The following is an 18364-nucleotide window of genomic DNA, read 5'->3' as shown; positions in this document are numbered from 1 at the left end:
TCAGCTTGACGAGCGACAAAGGTGTTGCTCGGCTAGCCGAACATACATATTTGACTTGCAACCCCTGAATTTTGTTTGCCGGGTGTCAAGGGATTGAAAACGTACCAATGTTGGTATGTGGCAAGGTGCTTGGAAGAACGGCTCAGTTGCCGGTAGAAGGAACTTTTAGTGAGGTACTTCGGTAGGTAATATATGCCGGCTGTTTTTGTGCTAGCTTCTAGCCGGGCAATCAACATCGTCCAAGTAAATCATGTTCATGCGAAACCATTGGTGGTACCGATAACGGCGCCTTACGGCCCGTTGCGTTTTATTAATTTGGGTTATCATTTGTACCTGGAATTGATGAGTATGCCAAGTCATTCCGTGTGTACGAAGTAAACCCTGAAAGGCGTTTCGAATTTTCAGATATTATCCAACCGAAAGATACCTAAAGATACCCTCGTGGGACAAGCACCTGTTCTTAACATACATGATTCGTTAACGATTTGTGTTGGATGCTCGATGGTAATTTCCGACATCTAAAGTGGATGAAGCGAAGAACTCGCAATCATTGCTGAAAACGATAAGGGCAAGCAAGCATGGCATCAAACTCTATCGAGAATGTCTTGAACATGGTGTCTTTCGATATATTAATATATATTAATCGCAAACATCGCTCACCCGGTCAAGTACCGTCAAGCCTAATCCAATGCAGGCGATAGCTTGGGACGAGATATGATTTGTGGGTTGAACCAATCAAGGACCTTGATGTCGTAGATGATGCTGTGATCCAGTTCGCTTGGAACACTAGTCGTATATGTCGAGAACGACCCCAGCATTAGGTGACCTCTGTTCCTCTCTATCGTTTCCTCTTCTGGAAACCTACTTTTTTAGACTTTTATGCAAAAGCTCGCCATGTCGCACAACATAATCGCAATAAATGTACAATGTTATGTTTTTGTTTAATGTGCAGCGTTTTAAAGTAATTCCCTGTGCATGCCAATGATGCGGCTTTGATACGCTTACCGGCTTTCATGGTCGGAAATCCCCACCTCCGTCGCATCTGAACTCACGACACCCCAAGACCTAGTCTGCTTGATTATCTTGGTTTGACTGGAATCACTACCCACGTCCCAGTCTCGTTCGTCGTATGGATTTACCCCGACTGATATTGTGTTGATGGTTGCATTCTTGATAGGACCCATCTCGTGTGGAGACGGTCTCACGGGTCGTATTGGCGCCGATATCTTCGACAGCCTTTTGCTGATTGCTGAATTCATTGGAGACTTTCGATCTTTCCCGTATGATCCGCCAGATTTCCCTGGGGGTTCAGTTCGCCGAAGCAGATCGTCGCTTCTAATCATGCCGCTCTCCAACCCATCCATGAACGGCTTCAAGTAAGGCACACAGGCTGTTACTATTGCCAGTGTTTGTGCTAAAGCCATAGCAATTTGGATAAGCCATTGATCGTATGAAACATCTTTTGTGTTTTTGGTTATGCTGAGCATGATCATTTGGAAAATAATCGCACCTATTGTACTGGCAAAATGTTAGCAGGTACAAGTTATGAAAGTTAATGAGAAGAAACTCACAAAGCTCTGGTGGCGAAGCAACCAACGACAACGACCTTACGCCGCATAGGTAGCTGAAGATTCCAGACAACTGTCCAGGGAAGCCCTATAAGTAAAAGATCGATGATTATGTTGACTGAGTTGCTGTATGCCCAAAACATATCTCGATCAATACACTGATTCCGAATCGTATCCCATACATTCGGCAACTGACATTGAAAAACCAGTACTATAAGCGACGAGGAGGCCCAAAGAGTAATGATACCAATAAGGCCTAGTGTCGCTTTTGCGTTATAAGTTGCTGGCGAAATGACTCGAATAAATATGACTACAGAGAGCTTTGAAAACGTCTGGCTCAATAACCAGAGTATGTTTGCGGTATAAACGGCCTGCAATAACTTAGTGGTTGAAATTTCGTTATTCAAGGGAAATCCACCTTTTGAAAGAGCACGATCTGCTGGGCAGATAGCTCATGGATGTGCTTCCCAACCCCATTGAGCACCGAAATGCCAATTGCCACCACTTGACCGATGCTTAACAACTGCAGCACAAATTAACTTTGGATAAGCACCACGATTAAAAAGTTCCTTACAAGAGATGCCGAAATCATGGCATCATCAATGTTGACTTTCTTTGAGACCAGCCATTTCGTTGCAATCCGTGTTGACACCGTGAGAAAGCTGACTATGACAAGAAACCAAGTAAGAACATTTATAAGAGGTCCATGATTGTTGGGCCCGTCCAGGGGCTGTGGTGGAAGAGTTACAGTTGAAGTGGTGGCGTCGGACATCTTCAAATCCTCCACAAGATATTCTCTTGTTGAAGAAAGTATGATGGAAGCTCATGAGAAAAACACGAGTTAAATTAAGAAGGGAATAAGACCTCGAAGATAGGTTGGAAGCGTATTTTGATAAATGCTAGCTTCAGGAACAAAAATGTTTACCGAATGAGCTTCCATCATCCGGTCCCGAGTACTGCTCTTTCATAAATAGCTAATACTTTGAAGGTCTTAGAGCATAGACGTTTTGATTGAGTGTTGGCACCCCCAAGAGGCGCTGGCAAGGATGGAGGATAAGGCGGTGGGTGAAGGGAGGAGCTCCGAAAAGAAACACTGTTGAAGATAAGTGAGTGTAGATATTCGCGCTCACTCGGTGAGTGTCTGCTTCCATATTGTCCAATGGAATGGCAGAAATATATGAGACTCGCAACTTTCAGGCTGAAGTAGGACATGGCTTACACGAAAATGCTCCAGGGTCTACCCAGGTAAACCCTTCATACTCTGCCAGTTTCGCCTCGTCAGAATGTTCTTCGTCAGTGGCTGTTAAACCGATCCCGATGACTTGGACTCACAACCAAACTCTTCGGTTAATGAATGACTGCAACCAGAAAAGACACTGAGTGACACCAGGACATAATTCTCTAACGAGAATCTGCAACAATGATCTTCGTTTACATCTCCGATACAGAAGCGGGATTGGTTCCGGCTGTTGATTGCCAATCATTGGAGGGTAGCCGGAAAGGTACCTACAATGTGGGAGTCGTCTCGCCCCACAGATATTTGTTGTAATTGTCGTTGCCATATGGACCCGAAAAACCATCTGGCAGCTTTAGATCAAGATGTTGTATTTGCTGCCCTAAATCGAGGTGCGGGCATACTAGACCCGGCTTACGAGTCTGGCAGAACCGGCAGTTGTCGAAGAATACCTTCTCTAGGAAACGAGCATGTAAAGTTTGTCCCAAAATACGGGCCCGTTGCGCAAAATCCAAGTAGAACTTACGAACGCCAGAAGCAGTTGACCTGATAAGGATTCTTTGACCGTCGAGTATCTCGGCTTCGGAAGCAAAAAAACAGCCAGGAAGTGTGACACTGTTGCACATGCAAAAGCTACCATGGTCGAGTCTTCTAGAAGTGATTTAGCTCTCTGGGTGTTGCACCTTGATGATTAGAATTTGAGGAATGAAACGATGAACATACCACCATATGCAAAGCGCCAGTCGTACAGGTTGATCTTAAGAATGCTGAAAAGGGGACACGGCATCAGAAGACTCATCAATGCACTGCAGCACCGGGCTGACGGTTCAACGGCAATGGGCCGGCACATAGTTGTATCCGTTGGAGATATAGATTAATATCAGGTAACAGTCTGTCGGATCCAGACCTAACATTTGACAGATAGATAAATCGCAGAGCTTTGGAAACGCAGGTCTGCAACCACTTTTCCTAAGCCTAAACACGAAACAAAAGAAGAGTCCATAACAGTAACGTTGAACGCATTGAAGCTACTCGGTGAGTATTGATATCTAACTGTCATTTCGTCCCTAATTTGTTAGCTCAAAATGCAGCCATTATCAATTATCTTAGCCGTCTGCCTTGGGCTAGCAGTCGCAGCGCCAGTCAACTCTCGAGAAGCTCTCCCCGACATGGTTGCTGACGTCTCCGTGCCTGACGACTTACTTCGACGTGACGTTGTTGCAGACGTTACAGTCCCAGTTGACCTACTCAAACGGGAGGAGGTCATTGACGTTGATATTCCGTCTGACTTGCTTTGAAGCGCAGTTTTGGACGGGGGCCATCAATATGCAACCCAGGAGCGGTCGTGCTGGACGCAATATCTGAACTTCCATGCGGGCGATGGCAGGCGAAGTGGTTCTTTTTGCCATGGAAAGGAGTGGCGATCATCAGCTGGGATCTGTTTTCGGATTGTTACTCAAGTCATTACGACCAGACATGTTTTCCTCCAGAGCCATCTGAAAGCCGTCTGGAAATGAAGTTGTGGTGAGCATATTATAGCATATGTCAAAGAAGTTGTTCGTTCCCAAAAGTCTCGATTTTCCAATGGTTTGATCCTTGGCAAACGGTCAAAACGTGACCTATGAAAACGTGACCAAAGCTGAGCAGTATTTCGAACCTTTCAATGATTAAAGTCTCATTAAACACCTAAGAGCAGTATTGTTATTACATGAACTTAGTCATAACACCTGTAACTGAGCTCTAACTATCAGATAACGCTCTCAGCTGTTTACACTACAGATTTCACTTCCTGTTTACCGAAAACCTCAACCAACCCACAAAGGTACTGAGAATAACTGACAGCAGCAATTTTTAGGTGAGTCAATCGTCATTTTTGATAATGTTGTCGCCCCTATTCGGATGTTGTCCCGAATCCCAGCCTGCGGTTTGCATGCATAAGATCCGATCCTTCACAATGCAAGAAATTCCCACAAATGCACAGAAATGGCACAGTACCTGAGGTGTGAAGAGTACAAGATGAACTATATATTTGCATCGGAGAATAAGTCTGACCCTTCTTTACATCACAAGAAAACCGTCAAGTGCTCTAATTTCTTTCCCCATCACATCTATAGAATTAAGTGCTACTCGGTAACTAAGTTCACTGCTACTACTCAAAATCCCTTCCTCTAAATTCTTCTCCTTTGATCAGATATCCCTCCTGCTCAACATACGGCCACGGAAACCAAGTGTCCTTCAGACCAAAGAACTCCCTAATAAGTGGCAAATACTTGCTGTCATTACTGCAATACTTCATCCTTTCAATAGTACTGATATTTTGAACATCATGCTTGATGTACTTGAAACATCCATCTCTCTCCTTGACCCATTTTCGAAGCTGACTCCAGTCTCGACATTTCCGTATTTGACCCTCGCCAGGTTTAACGCCTCTGTTTGTGAAGCGAGGTGTGTCGTCCGCGTTGCACTTGATGTCGTCGTAGAGGGCACCGAGACAGTGTAGAACGTGGGAACGCTCGAGAGACTGAGGTACTCCCGTAGAATACTCGTTTATGGAAATGTAGATGTTTCTCTGACCACTAATTAGTCATGTAAATGAAATCCAAAAGATGGTGTTGACTAACCAAACAGTGCAGATTATGATGTCCATTTGTGATATGTATACTCTTTTTCTTATCCCATGGCCATGGTTGACTACGTTGCAGTCCAAGCATTTCTGCTTCCTCGTTATCCATGGCCATGATACCTTCATTAGATTCTTCGTCTTCGTACCATAATTTGTTGCGTTCTGTATCGTTCGGGTTACTCCGATCAGTGTCCCAAACGTATGGAACGTCTACGTTGTTTATAAGGCCAGCTGAGATTGTGTCAGCGAGTGCGATGGTGTATTGAGGGTTTGCAGTACCGTATTTCGATTTTGCGACAGACTCGTCATGAGAGTACGAATAGATTCTGAGGATGAAAATGACGTTGAAGGTAAGACTTAAAATCAAGGCTCCTGTTACTGTTGAGTTTCTTGAACGTCTTGCTTTTGGTTTTGATGAAAAGTTATCGTTGCTTTCTACAACTTCGCAGCCAAGTAACTTCTCGTTACAATTCTCCATGATGGTCTGTCTACTCAACGTGGAAAATCATCAACTTTGGATTTCATCTCTTGCAAACCATCGTTCTAGCGGCTTCAGATCCTGTGGTAGGCAATCAATCTGTCTCGAATCGGGATCGCCTTATCGTATCATAGGAGCAAAGTTTCGAGGTCACACGTACCTTGATGAGCGTAATACAGAACATCAATATGAGGAGACTCTTGCTTTCTCGTATGCTTATAATTTCACTCATCTAATTGACACCCGCTTCAATCAGTTCCCGAAAGTTAAATACCATGGTTTCAGCAATTAGCGATAAAGGGATCTTCCAGCACTCATCATGGTCTCACAACCACATGCAGACAGCCTTCCGACGTCCGCAAGTCAAATTTTCGAATACCTAATCAATCTCTGCACAGAAGCAACCTTGCACTCTTCGATCACCTTTTACTCTCCCAGCGAAGCAATCCCATTATCCAAACGAACACCCCACATAACAAAGCCCCTGTACGCTGCCACAGTAAAAGTACTGTAACCTGCATATATCCGAGGCTTGTTACATTGCAGCTCAAAACTGGGGCTAAACACACAGCATGCTGTTGCATGCATCTTCCCAAACAAAACCCATGCATGTGTGTATCCCTCTAATCAGCTTCTCCGTTGATAATTGCACAAACAACTTTCATTTACGTGCAGTATATCCAACAAAGCATTGGCACGATAAACTAGCATTGGATGCAATGATAGAAAACAACCTGATGATACAAAATACGTGATTTCCCGGTCAACCGAGATGTCAGGATGTTGTGTCGGTTACTGCAAAGAGCCGGCCATCGTTCGCATCGGCTCGGTTGTGCAAGTCGTGGGTTGACAATACGCAGTGAGTTGTATACCCTTGCTCAGGTGCTGAAACATCTCCCTATGAGATTTAACGTAGAAACGCCATCAAATTAATCAATTCATCTATTTCGACATCGCTGTGTCATTTTGTATTTCGAACTGATACGCAAAGGTTCTGGATCTCACCAACATGCCTCTCCTTCCCTCCCCACGAGCGAAGATGCCTTCATTTCGCCTCCATGAGCAAAAGTCGGACGATGAGTTTGAAGCTATAGTAGATTGTGAAAACGCAGGATATGCAACTCCATTCAATGGGTTCTGGGAGGTATTGAAGGGGCCAAGTGTAGATGGTTTAGTGAAGAGAACAGCCCAATGGCATAGAGATGACAAAAGTAGTAGATGGGTGTATGTTACTGATGAAGAGACGGGAGAATGCGTTGGAGCCATGGAGTGGAATTTCTATGAAGAAAACCCGTATAGTCATGGGGCACCAGAGCTGATTGCGGACTGGTGGGACGAAGGTAAATTCTCCGCGCTTCGCTGTTGATGAGGAAATTTGTTTAGTTGATGTTTGTCCTAGGTACGCCAATCAGAAAATTATCAGATTATGTCCTCAAAGCGTTCTTGAAAGATCGACCGCACATTATGGGAATACCCCATGCCGGTAACCACCATAATGGCCTCAGTGGCGTAAATCCTTTACTGATAATGTTGTGACAGTCATCTCCTATTGCGTTACCCGACCCACTCATCGACATATGGGCGTTGGAACCATGATGATGGAATGGGGTCTCAAAGTCGCCGACAAAATGGCTCTGCCAGTCTTCGTGGAATCGACCGAAGATGGTGAAAAATTCTATGAGAAGCACGGCTTCAAAGTGATAGAGTCTTTAGTACTAGACGCCCCGGTTCCAAACCAGGGCATCGACTTCGAGCAAGTCCGCGAGCGATTGATGCCAGTACCATACTTCGTTATGACCCGTCCGCTAGGAGGCAAGAGCGGTCCTATCAATGACCCCAAGCATTCGAACGGTATCAAGCAGACTAATGGTGCTGGCACAGCAGAACCAACAAATACCATCTCAAATGGTTCATACTTTCAAGTTCAATTCGTGGATTGTTCATTTACGAACTGCCATTTCAACAACTGCTCGATCTCGAACGGAAATATACTGCTTCGGAATGAAGCACCCATCACACAAGATCCGTCCAGTAATCAAGTCAATACGCTGGCACTCTAGAATCAAACCGAGAAGTATGCTATACGGTATTGTGTATGTTTAGATATCTGTCGTTCAGGAATTGTGAAAACATCACAACTGCAAATTCGGGCCAATGTTGAATCAATAGACTACTAGATGATATGTATCTGGTCGTCCAGAAAACCCATAATTTCAACTATCATGCACAAGAACAACGACGCAATTATACTTGACGACTTACACGTTGAAGGCCATGCCCGGCTTACTTTGTTGTTACAAAAGTGATGAACAAAAACGAAAGGTGTTGAATCAAAAAAAGAATGATCATGAATGAGAAATTGTAGGCCAATATATATGGATCACCATATTCATGTCAGGAATATCGCGATGAGTAATAGGACGATTAATCTCCCTGCTCCAAAAATAGGCCTATACCACAGATTGAACCAATCCACAAGGGAAAGGAGGTAAGGGCCAGAGTGTTTGGCAGGGTAAGAAAACTCGAAAGAGCATCTTGTGAGAAGAAAGAAGCGTTCCAAGAGGGGAAGCTAGAGGGTATATGTTGCCATTATACATATATGTTACATTCTATTTCGAACCGTCATACCCATTAGTAGCTTTGTAGCTTTGTCCTGTTTATCCATAGCGCCGTAAATCATTATCGCTAAATCGCATCAATCGTAAATCCAAAAGTCGTACAGTATTATCGTTCATGAAATATCGAAACTCCGGCTGGGCCAGGTCGCCCAAGCTTGTCGATTCCTAAGCATTCCTTGCCATTTCTACCCCTGTAAAGTCCAAACCCGTAAAGCGCATGTCCGCCATTATCTTGGGTAATCATCAAGCGTGTAACAAGATCTGCTTTCGATCTTGGTGCGCGGAAAGAAGCATCTTCGAGCATTCTGCTAGCATAAAGGAAGCTGAAGATTTCCGCCAAGCAGTCCACATCATGCGGAAGATGCATCAAAGTTCTTCGTGGGAGAAGAGACAAAAGCGCCATGACGTAAAATGCTAATAGCACTATGCATATATAAAAAGCCGGCATGTTTGGATACATTCGAGCCTCATTAGTAGATGGAGATGTTAAGGCGAAGAACAAGCCTCCCGCAAGAACAGGAAGAAGAAGAGCCAAGAACGAGAAAAGCGACAGTAGCGCCACACGGAAGTGACCACCACTCAGCGCGCTTATCGTGCACTCGAGAGGGAGGGCGGCAGTATAATCGACGAGGAGCGAGGTACCAGCTGTAGCTCCGTTGGTATTTCCAAGGTCGGCGTAAGGTTGGAGCTTGCGGATACTCATGTCGATAGATTGCATGAATAGGTAGAGAAGCATACCCAACAGGGAGGGAACGAAGCTGTAGACAAAATTGGCAGACGACCACCCGTGGCGATCTGTAGCAGCTGGTTGTAGAGGTTGGAATCCCTTGGAAATAGAGGTCGACGGCAGAAATGACACAATGATGATTGCGAGCGTTATCAAAAACGCTGCTATAGCCCACAAGACAACATATGTGTCACGGAGATACCATGTGATGGAACGAAATCTGGTGGCTGCGTCCAAGCCGTTGGCGCTCTTCTCAAGGTCAATGGAGGATCCAGCTGGGCCACCAACTTTTTTCTCTGATATCTTCCCCGATTCCAATGTGTAGCGTCGAGTAGAGCTGCCCTCCTCACCAATGCAATAAAAGAGTCCTTGGCTGCGATGTTGAGTCATCCAGTATCCCAGCCTATCACTCCTCAATTCTAGTCGAGCTCGTAATTCTTGCTTGCTTCCCATGGCATCGGTTCCAGCGTAATCATCCAAGCAGTTGCTGCGTGGTAGTAGGGATATGATGTCCGCAAGAGAGCGAGGGTCCCACATCAACCCAGTTACCCTTCGGAAGAAGAACAAACCCCTGATAACTGTGCCAACAAGCACGAAGATGTACAATGCTACTAAGGTCCATGCGACGCCCTGAACGGCAGTCCATCTCCATATTCGTATTTCATCATCGCCGATTCGATTTGTCGCCTGGGTGCCATCCTGCTCTAGCAATGGAATGACTGAAAACAAACAACTCTGCAGCGGTATTGTGAATACAATCATCCATTGAAAGAGGTTCGCGATTCGAATACTGAGCGGACCACTCCAGTGCGGCCAGAGCATAGTTCGAGGGAAGATCCCTAGAAACAAGGCATCTGCTCTCATATATGCATCATTCATTGCCAACATGGTGTAGGGTAGCACACGAGTACTGGCGGCCATCATTGCTTGTACGTAAAGCATTAAGATTGCGGCGAGTATTTGCGGTAGGTAACCGAATGTGAAGTATCGTCCTCCATGAATGCCGCCGGTCCACTCGAAAAGACCTTGGTGGTAACTTGAGAAAATAGCGCAGAAAATGATCGCTGCTATCATGAGCACACAGAAGAATGACAGAGCGAGTATGGACAATGGCCGTAACGTAATTGGAACATAGGTAAGCGTCGGATATCTTGGAGTGTGGGACGGCGCATCAACAGGTATGAAGATTTCGGGGCTGACGGACAAGTTCTGTCTTCTAGGTATGGGGGAAGGACTTGAATGTTCTGATAATGGCCGTGTCGCATTATAATTGAATAGTCGTCCTTCAGGAGTTGGCGTTGAGCGATGCTTCCTCGTCAAAGCAAGCTCTTCTCGTTGTCGCTGTGTTGAGAGGTATCCCAGACCGAGGTCAGGTACAACGCGATTAACAGGGTAATCTGAACTTGCTTCTGACAGCGGCCGCCTGGCGAAGGCAATGTCCTCCTTTATCGTCAATTGGTCGATGGCGAATCGTATATATGGTGTATCATCCACAGGTGTAGGCGGGCCGGATTCAGGTCTCGTTCGGTCCATTGTTTCCTCCCTCTCTCGTTCTGCTGCAGCGAGTTCGTCGTTGCGAATCTGTTCCTCGTCAAATCGCACAACGAGTGGAGTGTTTGAGGCATGTGCGGCTTCGTTGAGGCCAACTGAGTCTCGTCGAGTATCTGGTCTCACGGTTGAGAAACTTTGAGGTGAGCCTTGCGGGGAGTTTTGTTGCGATGTTTGTTGTCGTCCATGCCATGGAATTACGGTCAGGGCTTCTGAGATACTCGATGTAAGGGAAGAGCAGTGATCGATGTGGGCAAGAGCTGGTAAAGGTGGGAGTTCGGATGTTGAAACTCTTTGTAACTGAGGACGTTCATCTGGTATGAGGTTAGCAAAAAACAACCCGATGGACAACGCATTGGGAGCGGCTCACGATGCACTCTTTGCACGTCAATATCTCCAAGATTCATCGTGTATGGAGCTCCACCGCCTTTTCGATATGCAGAGTATTGCAGACTGCATTGTTAGGGCAATGTAGGACTGATAAACAGTCTGGTGAGTGGCTGTTTATTTCAAAGATGGCGGGGGGTGCGCAGAGGCTGGGATGATTTTTCAGCCTCCCATTTTTTCTCGAAGAACATCAAACAAGCGGTCCACCAAATGTGACGATACACCCCAAAGATGCTCAGATCTCTGGAACCTTTGGTGACTGCCAGCCATTTTTGATGGTGTTCAGATACTTGTCGAGTTTCAATGTCTACCACGGAGGATACATGAAGTAGAATATTGGGCGGAAGAGCTTGAGAGGGTCCTTCTTTCGCACGTGATTCCGCTGCATGACCTAAGCGAGTGAACTAGTCTGCCCCTGATGGCATCAGGTTATTTCGACTTCGACAGGCTTTTAGTTGACTACATACATGCCATCAAACACTTTCCGCGCACTCATGAAAGCCATTTTGGAGATCACGTATACACGGCTCGGCGTCCGAAATACCTAAAAATTGTCAATCCCGACGAATTATGGGCACAGAGATGTGTGCTTCTGGTTTCAAGATGAACAAGATGACAACTCCAGTTTGTCCCTCCAAGTCTAAAGCACTGTTGAAAGTTGAATATAGTTTGGGGGAAAGGCATTTGTTCCGATGCAAATGCGAGGTTCATCAAGCTTTGAACTATACTTGTTTGGTTATGGAGGCGGCAAGGGTAAGTCTAAGCCATTTACCGAGACACTGCTCTGAAGATTTACATATAAAACATCCCATGATCACACGATCGATTGGCTTCAAAGCGTGGCAAGCTTCAAAAGAAGCTTCCAAGATGGCTCGGTATTTACAGCTCGTGGGTCACGAGGCTGATTTCATGAGAAATACCCACCTGTGCCGCATTCACGAAATGATTATTGACTGAGTCTAGAATTATAGGAAGTCATCTCGGGTTTCTTGCGCACTAAACTTCAGAGTTCGGTGTTAGTCTTCCAAGTATAGCTGGAACCAAGGGGTCCGAATTAAAGATGCCAACTCCTTAGTGGTTGCTACTATGTCTAACCATCCTGGATGTATTCATCATCTGCTGAGTTCTTCGACCAATCCGGCCGAACCAAGGCACTTGAAGAAGTATATAGCCAGAAAAATTGACGACAAAAGAGAAAATCATGCTCTCGCGCAGCATAAATCAATCCGTGGCAATACATGTATTGTCACGTGTGATATGAGCTTTCTGACATGACAGTCTGACATTCTGCCTCCGGTCGTTCGGAACTCAGATATGAAACATCACCAACATGCAGTCCAGCGGACTCCAGCCGCACCGCTATTCTTCAAAGACATCACCCACTTAGAAAGCTACACGCCAGTCGCCCCAGTACCCAAATGTTCCTTCGCGCGGCGACATAATTTCTGGCCTGTTTTACAGGGCATAAGACCCTGGTTTTCGCGCCTCTCGGCCGTCCACAAGGCGTTGTTAGAGGCTGTGTTGTTTTGCTTAGCGAGTTGCTTTCACGTCAACAACATCGCATCTCGTCACTTTGTATGGCTAGATTGGAATCTGTGAGCAAAGCTTGATGTTGTATACATGGAATTCAGCGAGTCAGGAACGTGCACAACTTATGAGTAGTTCATTTTAAGCTCCAAACTGTTGGTGATTTACATTTGGTCAATGTGTACCACCAACGTCGTCAGGCTGTGCATTATGGACCGAATAAGTCGCCATTTCAGGGTTCTCGAGGGTTTGCCGCAATTTGTTCTGGCACAGTATATATAATGCTCTCCCTCTTCTGCAGAATGCTATTTCTGAGCATCGCTAATTCGACGACAACATCCAGTTGACTGCAAAGCACCTACTTATAACGTACTTTCTACGTCTGCTTAACATTCTTACTCAAAATGTCAACATCGATACATCGCCATGCACCGTGGCGGAAAGCGGTCCTCATACCATTCTGGGTGATTCAAATATGTACTCTGTTGGGCGTAATTGGGGCATCTGCTCTCTATCTTGGTGTGCTCGCGTTTGGAAGAGATAGTGATCTGCAGCAAGCTTTGAACGAACTAGGAGACGAATCAAACGGCGTCACTCTTAAAGACATTCGGGATGCTTCCAAAATGTTTGTACTTCCATATCTGGCATGTTTCAAAAGTTAACCTTCTCTCAGTATTGTCCCGGTCTGGATAGCAGTCTCATGTGTTTGCCTTATACTCACCATATCGGAGATCATCCTCCTTGCTATTCATAAACTAAAGCCTATCGTCTTCGTCATCATGAATGCCTTCAAAACGGGCGCGTGGACTGTAGCTTTTGTTGCAAGCATGATTAGCGTATCGAGGAACGATCCTAAGTTGCACGGGGCTGCTACAATCGCGGCGGATGTTGTTGTACTGTTTGTGCCATTCGACCTTCATTTTGATTTCAAGTTTCTAACTTCTCTGTAGTATTGCTTTCTGGATTCCGTTCATCTATGGTATATTCGTCTTCGTCCGCAACCGCAAAGCAAAGAGGTCATACGCGTCTGTGGACAAGCCACTACTCGCACAAGAAACCTCCTATCCTCCACAATACAAGAACCTCACGTCGGAGGGCTCATTTGTGCCAGTTGAGCAGCCGCCACCTGCTCGAGAAAGACGTGCCAGTTATAATCATACACGCGACACACGATTCGAAACATTCCGTGAGCAGCGACGCAGTATGTCAAATCCTTCGAGTCCCAACCTCGATACGCCGACTCACTACAATTCTGGTGTTCCACAAGTAGTGGTTGGGCATCATGACCTGGAGGCTTTTGAGATGGATAGTGCGAGGCAGCACTTGAGATAAGGGAGCGAGCGCGGTTCAGTTGAAAATTACATGTTTTAAAAGTACTCAGATAGGAAGAATATATACCCCATTAGCGTACAAAGTCACATCTGTCTCGCTCATCATACAAGCCTAAAATCTAAAGCCCATTCGGAGCTGTGAATATAATGATCTATCCAAGCTGGTAACTTTTGACTCCATAAGACTAAAGTCAATTTCAGTCACTTCCAAAGTGATGGCAATCAACAAATGGCCTTTTAAACGTTTGACTTGACGCGCTAACACTTATGTCCGGCAGCTATCGACGGAGCGGGTGCGGGGTTTTTAGCCTCTCCTCTCCCCGCAGCTTCTGTCGACCTAATGAACAGTCTCCCCGTACCCAACTTTTCCTTTTACACAAGAATGATAGGGATTGTATAGATGGTTTGTCCTCCTTCTCTCTGACCATTATCATCGAGCCAGGATATACGGCGATTCGCGGAACATCTGGAAAATGGTACAAACCCGAGAGGTGCCAATACGCGTGAAAGCGCTTGATGATAATCCAGAAAAGTCCGCGACATTCATTTTTCTACATGGGCTGGGTGACGATGCTGGTGGATGGGTCAGTGAGTCGTTTTCAATCCCACGTGCTCGTAGATTCAAGAATGAACTCTAAGAAAATTTTAGATATCGCGCAACAATTCCAATCGGCCCAAAAGTTACCCTATCTGAATTGGATTTTCCCAAATGCATGTTTTAATCAAGAGGCTAGCACGAACGCGTGGTACACACCGACTGCTTTCTCTCCGATACCTGTAGGGAGGTCTTCTTCGGGAAATGCTTCAGACTCAGAACACCGGGAAGATCACAATGAGGCTACTCAACTTGAAATCCTCGAATCCGCAGAGTATATTTGCACATTGGTTGATCAAGAAATCGAGAATGGCATCGACGTGGAACGCATTGTCATCGGCGGTTTTAGTCAAGGATGCGCTGTTGCTCTTATTACAGGCCTTGGAAGCAGATATGCTGGGAAAATTGGTGGGATCGTGGGATTATCTGGATATCTTCCTGACGGAAAGGTCATTGAAAACGCGATGAAGTCCACTGAGGGAGACGGCAAAATGAAGCTTTTCTTAGCCCACGGAGCAAGAGATATGCTTGTACCTGTAAGTATAAATAGTTTCGCACTCAGAGCAAAAATTTAAACAGCTGACTTGCATAGATGAGAATCTTCAGAGCTTCGAAAAAAAGATTGGAAGAGATACTTGGTGAAGAGAATCTTGATACACCTACATACGAAGGAATGGGCCATACATCATGTGGAGCCGAACTTAGAGACTTGTGCAGTTTCCTAGAAAAAGTCGTACCAGCGTAAGAAATAAACTCTGCTCTTCTCGAACCCAAAACCAGCATGCAGATAACACGAGGCAAACATCTCAGAAGATATCGTCCACTCGGAAATATATTTGCTTACGGTCACCTGATGCCCACGTGCTTGATTTCCACCCCTGATGGTTTCAGATACTGACTTGTGAGGCGTTTTCTCAACAACACCATGAAATCCTTCTGGCCATCTCATCTCGGCCCGCCTGCCAAGTCTACCAAGATGGACAAATTCTGGCCCGCTTATGGGCATTGCTGTTCAATGATCAACCTCGGGCTGAAGTTCTCAAGCTCTGCAGCCTATCATGAGTTTCCAAGCTTCAGCCCCTCAGCTGCTCTGACTGGGATTGCAGCCTCTGTGGGGGAGAGGCAACATCATGCACCGTGCCGACGTAAAATGACTCCAGGCGACTACCAAGAGACTTTGTTCGAGATTCGAACGAGGCGAAGTTTGCTTGATTGTTGACTTCAAGCATTTCTGCCAGTCGCGTATAATGGCTATTAGTGAATCTACATTTGCTAGATCATTGGAGACTTCTCCTCTCGTTTGTGCACCCGTCTCTACCGACTTGACAACCATACCGGTTTTGAGCTAGGCGCTGCCTTCGAGTCTCCCAGGAAATACCTCAGCTTCTATTCGCGAGCAGTCACAAAGATGCAGGCGCCTGCAGCATGTTGTCTGTTTTGGATGATGGTACTCGTTGGTACCACACTCGCAGTGCTCACTCTGGACATTGTACGGGGTCCTCATTACTATGAGGACATCGATGCTCGACAAATTGAAGGTCGTGCGACAATCACTTCGGTTCTTTACAACAACGTTTCCAGAGGGTCATATTATGTGGAAGTGGATGTTGGAACGCCTGCGCAAAGACAAACGCTGTTCTTAGATACGGGAAGCAGTGATACATGGATTTTAGACTCCAGGGCGGACTTGTGTGTCACTCCACGTCTTCAACAGAGACGTTTTGGTGGCTGTGGAACTACTTGTAAGTGAATGGCAGGACGATCGTCGTGGAAATACTAACAATCTTCCTAGTTCAACCTTCTAAGTCCTCTACGTTTAAAGTAGCTGTAGAAGATGCTTTCAATATTACCTACCTCGATAGAACGGGCGCGAGCGGCGATTACATAACGGATACATTTGCAATCAGTGGGGCAACAATACCAGCACTTCAGATCGGATTGGCTTCTAGATCATCTATTGGGTCTGGCCTGATGGGAATCGGTTACAGTGTCAATGTTGCATCAAATTCACGCGGGAATGAGCTACCGCCATTCAGGTACCCCAACGTTATAGACAAGATGTTAAGCTCGGGGGTCATCAAACGAAAAGCTTACAGTTTGTATTTGAACGATCTTTCCGCCTCGACTGGGTCTATCATCTTTGGTGGAATGGATACCACCAAGTATCACGGGAATCTGTTGCAGCTCCCTGTTGTGCCTTCCAGATACCGCAATGGCACAACTGTCTTTGCGGAATTATCTGTTGTCATGACATCTGTAGGGATTACCGGACAAGCAGGCAACGTTGTGAATTTCACAACAACAGGATTCAAGGAATCCGTTCTGCTGGACTCGGGTACGACGTTTAGTTATCTGGACCGCAATTTGGTACGATCGATTTATGATGCTCTCAATGTTATAGATGACACGGATCAGACCGGTCTTGCATTGATTGATTGTGCGATACTCGCAAACTCGCCCAAGCTGACACTTGATTACGGCTTTGGGGGCCCAAATGGTATGATCCTCCGTGTACCAATTGATGAGGTAGTATTCAATCTTCGAACGCTTCTTAACGTCACGGAAGATGATCTCCCTTACACTGGATTTCAGAGTACGTGTGGTTTTGGCATTTACACGAGTGATGAGGGTGACGATTCTCTTCTTGGCGATACCTTTTTGAGATCTGCTTATGTCGTTTATGATTTGGAGAGTAACCAGATTGCCATCGGCCAGACGAACTTCAATTCAACAACCAGTAGTGTGATTGAGTTCTTAGCGAATGCTACAAGCATACCAGAAGTGAGCGGAGTCGCAAGCAGCGCGGAAATCACTCAAACATCAATTGGTGGCTTACCAGGGGTTGGAGCAAATCCAACAGCGACTGGCTCTGGCAGGAGCTCGACGTCCACTGGACCGGCTGCAACTTCGAGTGGTGCGGCGGCGGGAGCTGTAAACATACCTCCGCTTGACACGACGGTATTTCGTGTACTTGGGTTATCCATAGCTCTGATGGTGATGGGCGGTGGAATGTTTATATTATGATGAGAATTTGCTGAGGATGTATAGGAAGCGGACCTGTCACATGTTCACATTTGGCAATATTCGTACGGCGAGCATATACCCATTACATAGCTTGATCGTCGATTTAGCTCGCCTACTCCATAGAATAGAGAGGAACTCAAGTTGGATGATTTTTGAAAATCCTCCACTCAAAATCTTCACTTTTAATGTCATTGTGAGTAAGCCAACAAACTAATACCTAACGTTCATGCACTGAAGTCACATTTGGTATTCTCAGTTGTTTCTGCATTTCTCCTGCTGCGATCCTTTCTTATTTTTTTGCACCTTTACAGTTTCAATCAACGACATCGATCTCAATGTCACTCAACCATTCACAAGATTTTTTCCTGTAGTGGAGTTGTGTGATAGCTCCTACAGAGGTGAATGAAGCCCGTGATTTCATAATTAATGAAGTATACTAATAATCCTCAAGTTTTAGATTGTCTCGAACGAAGGAGACTGCAGTTTAGGGAGTTTCTCATATTCAACGCGCCTCAAGTCCGCCAAAAATGGCCCTTCAGACAGGGATTTCCCTCCATGCTTGTTATGAAAGTTTTCTCCTCACTATTGTATTTCCACACCTTTTGCGCAACACACTTCGTCTGATGCGCACTTACACTTCAGATGTAGTTTTGAGAATGATCTCTATAGATGGACAACTGATGGATATACAGCTTTTAGGTGGT

General features: G+C 45.6%; 8 protein-coding genes across 8 annotated transcripts; 5 read left to right on the top strand and 3 right to left on the bottom strand.

The window, feature by feature from the left end:
* Positions 1–680: 680 nt before the first annotated feature.
* GLAREA_11742 (uncharacterized protein) lies at positions 681–2340 on the bottom strand (the record flags this gene model as incomplete). The annotated part of the gene is made up of 5 exons (XM_008089885.1): positions 681–861; positions 1006–1518; positions 1572–1939; positions 1987–2091; positions 2143–2340. 5 exons carry the CDS (start codon positions 2338–2340, stop codon positions 681–683), a joined length of 1365 nt encoding a protein of 454 aa, XP_008088076.1.
* A 1547-nt stretch (positions 2341–3887) lies between these two features.
* GLAREA_11741 (uncharacterized protein) lies at positions 3888–4100 on the top strand (the record flags this gene model as incomplete). The annotated part of the gene is made up of 1 exon (XM_008089884.1): positions 3888–4100. The coding sequence occupies one exon, from the start codon at positions 3888–3890 to the stop codon at positions 4098–4100; it is 213 nt and encodes a 70-aa protein (XP_008088075.1).
* Positions 4101–4951: 851 nt separating this feature from the next.
* Positions 4952–5903, bottom strand: GLAREA_11740 (uncharacterized protein; the record flags this gene model as incomplete). The annotated part of the gene is made up of 2 exons (XM_008089883.1): positions 4952–5371; positions 5424–5903. 2 exons carry the CDS (start codon positions 5901–5903, stop codon positions 4952–4954), a joined length of 900 nt encoding a protein of 299 aa, XP_008088074.1.
* A 1009-nt stretch (positions 5904–6912) lies between these two features.
* Positions 6913–7963, top strand: GLAREA_11739 (Acyl-CoA N-acyltransferases (Nat); the record flags this gene model as incomplete). The annotated part of the gene is made up of 3 exons (XM_008089882.1): positions 6913–7243; positions 7303–7386; positions 7443–7963. 3 exons carry the CDS (start codon positions 6913–6915, stop codon positions 7961–7963), a joined length of 936 nt encoding a protein of 311 aa, XP_008088073.1.
* Positions 7964–8627: 664 nt separating this feature from the next.
* On the bottom strand, positions 8628–11203 carry GLAREA_11738 (uncharacterized protein; the record flags this gene model as incomplete). The annotated part of the gene is made up of 2 exons (XM_008089881.1): positions 8628–11110; positions 11167–11203. The coding sequence occupies 2 exons, from the start codon at positions 11201–11203 to the stop codon at positions 8628–8630; spliced, it is 2520 nt and encodes an 839-aa protein (XP_008088072.1).
* Positions 11204–13114: 1911 nt separating this feature from the next.
* On the top strand, positions 13115–14042 carry GLAREA_11737 (uncharacterized protein; the record flags this gene model as incomplete). Its single annotated transcript, XM_008089880.1, has 3 exons — positions 13115–13335; positions 13384–13608; positions 13661–14042. The coding sequence occupies 3 exons, from the start codon at positions 13115–13117 to the stop codon at positions 14040–14042; spliced, it is 828 nt and encodes a 275-aa protein (XP_008088071.1).
* Positions 14043–14514: 472 nt separating this feature from the next.
* On the top strand, positions 14515–15381 carry GLAREA_11736 (alpha/beta-Hydrolase; the record flags this gene model as incomplete). Its single annotated transcript, XM_008089879.1, has 3 exons — positions 14515–14629; positions 14691–15172; positions 15229–15381. The coding sequence occupies 3 exons, from the start codon at positions 14515–14517 to the stop codon at positions 15379–15381; spliced, it is 750 nt and encodes a 249-aa protein (XP_008088070.1).
* Positions 15382–16044: 663 nt separating this feature from the next.
* GLAREA_11735 (Acid protease) lies at positions 16045–17660 on the top strand (the record flags this gene model as incomplete). Its single annotated transcript, XM_008089878.1, has 2 exons — positions 16045–16378; positions 16429–17660. 2 exons carry the CDS (start codon positions 16045–16047, stop codon positions 17658–17660), a joined length of 1566 nt encoding a protein of 521 aa, XP_008088069.1.
* Positions 17661–18364: the final 704 nt, after the last annotated feature.

This window comes from Glarea lozoyensis, assembly GCF_000409485.1.
Source record: "Glarea lozoyensis ATCC 20868 chromosome Unknown GLAREA8, whole genome shotgun sequence".
NCBI lineage: Eukaryota > Fungi > Ascomycota > Leotiomycetes > Helotiales > Helotiaceae > Glarea > Glarea lozoyensis.
The sequence above is the reverse complement of the archived record's forward strand: the minus strand, read 5'-3'. Positions and strand labels throughout refer to the sequence as shown.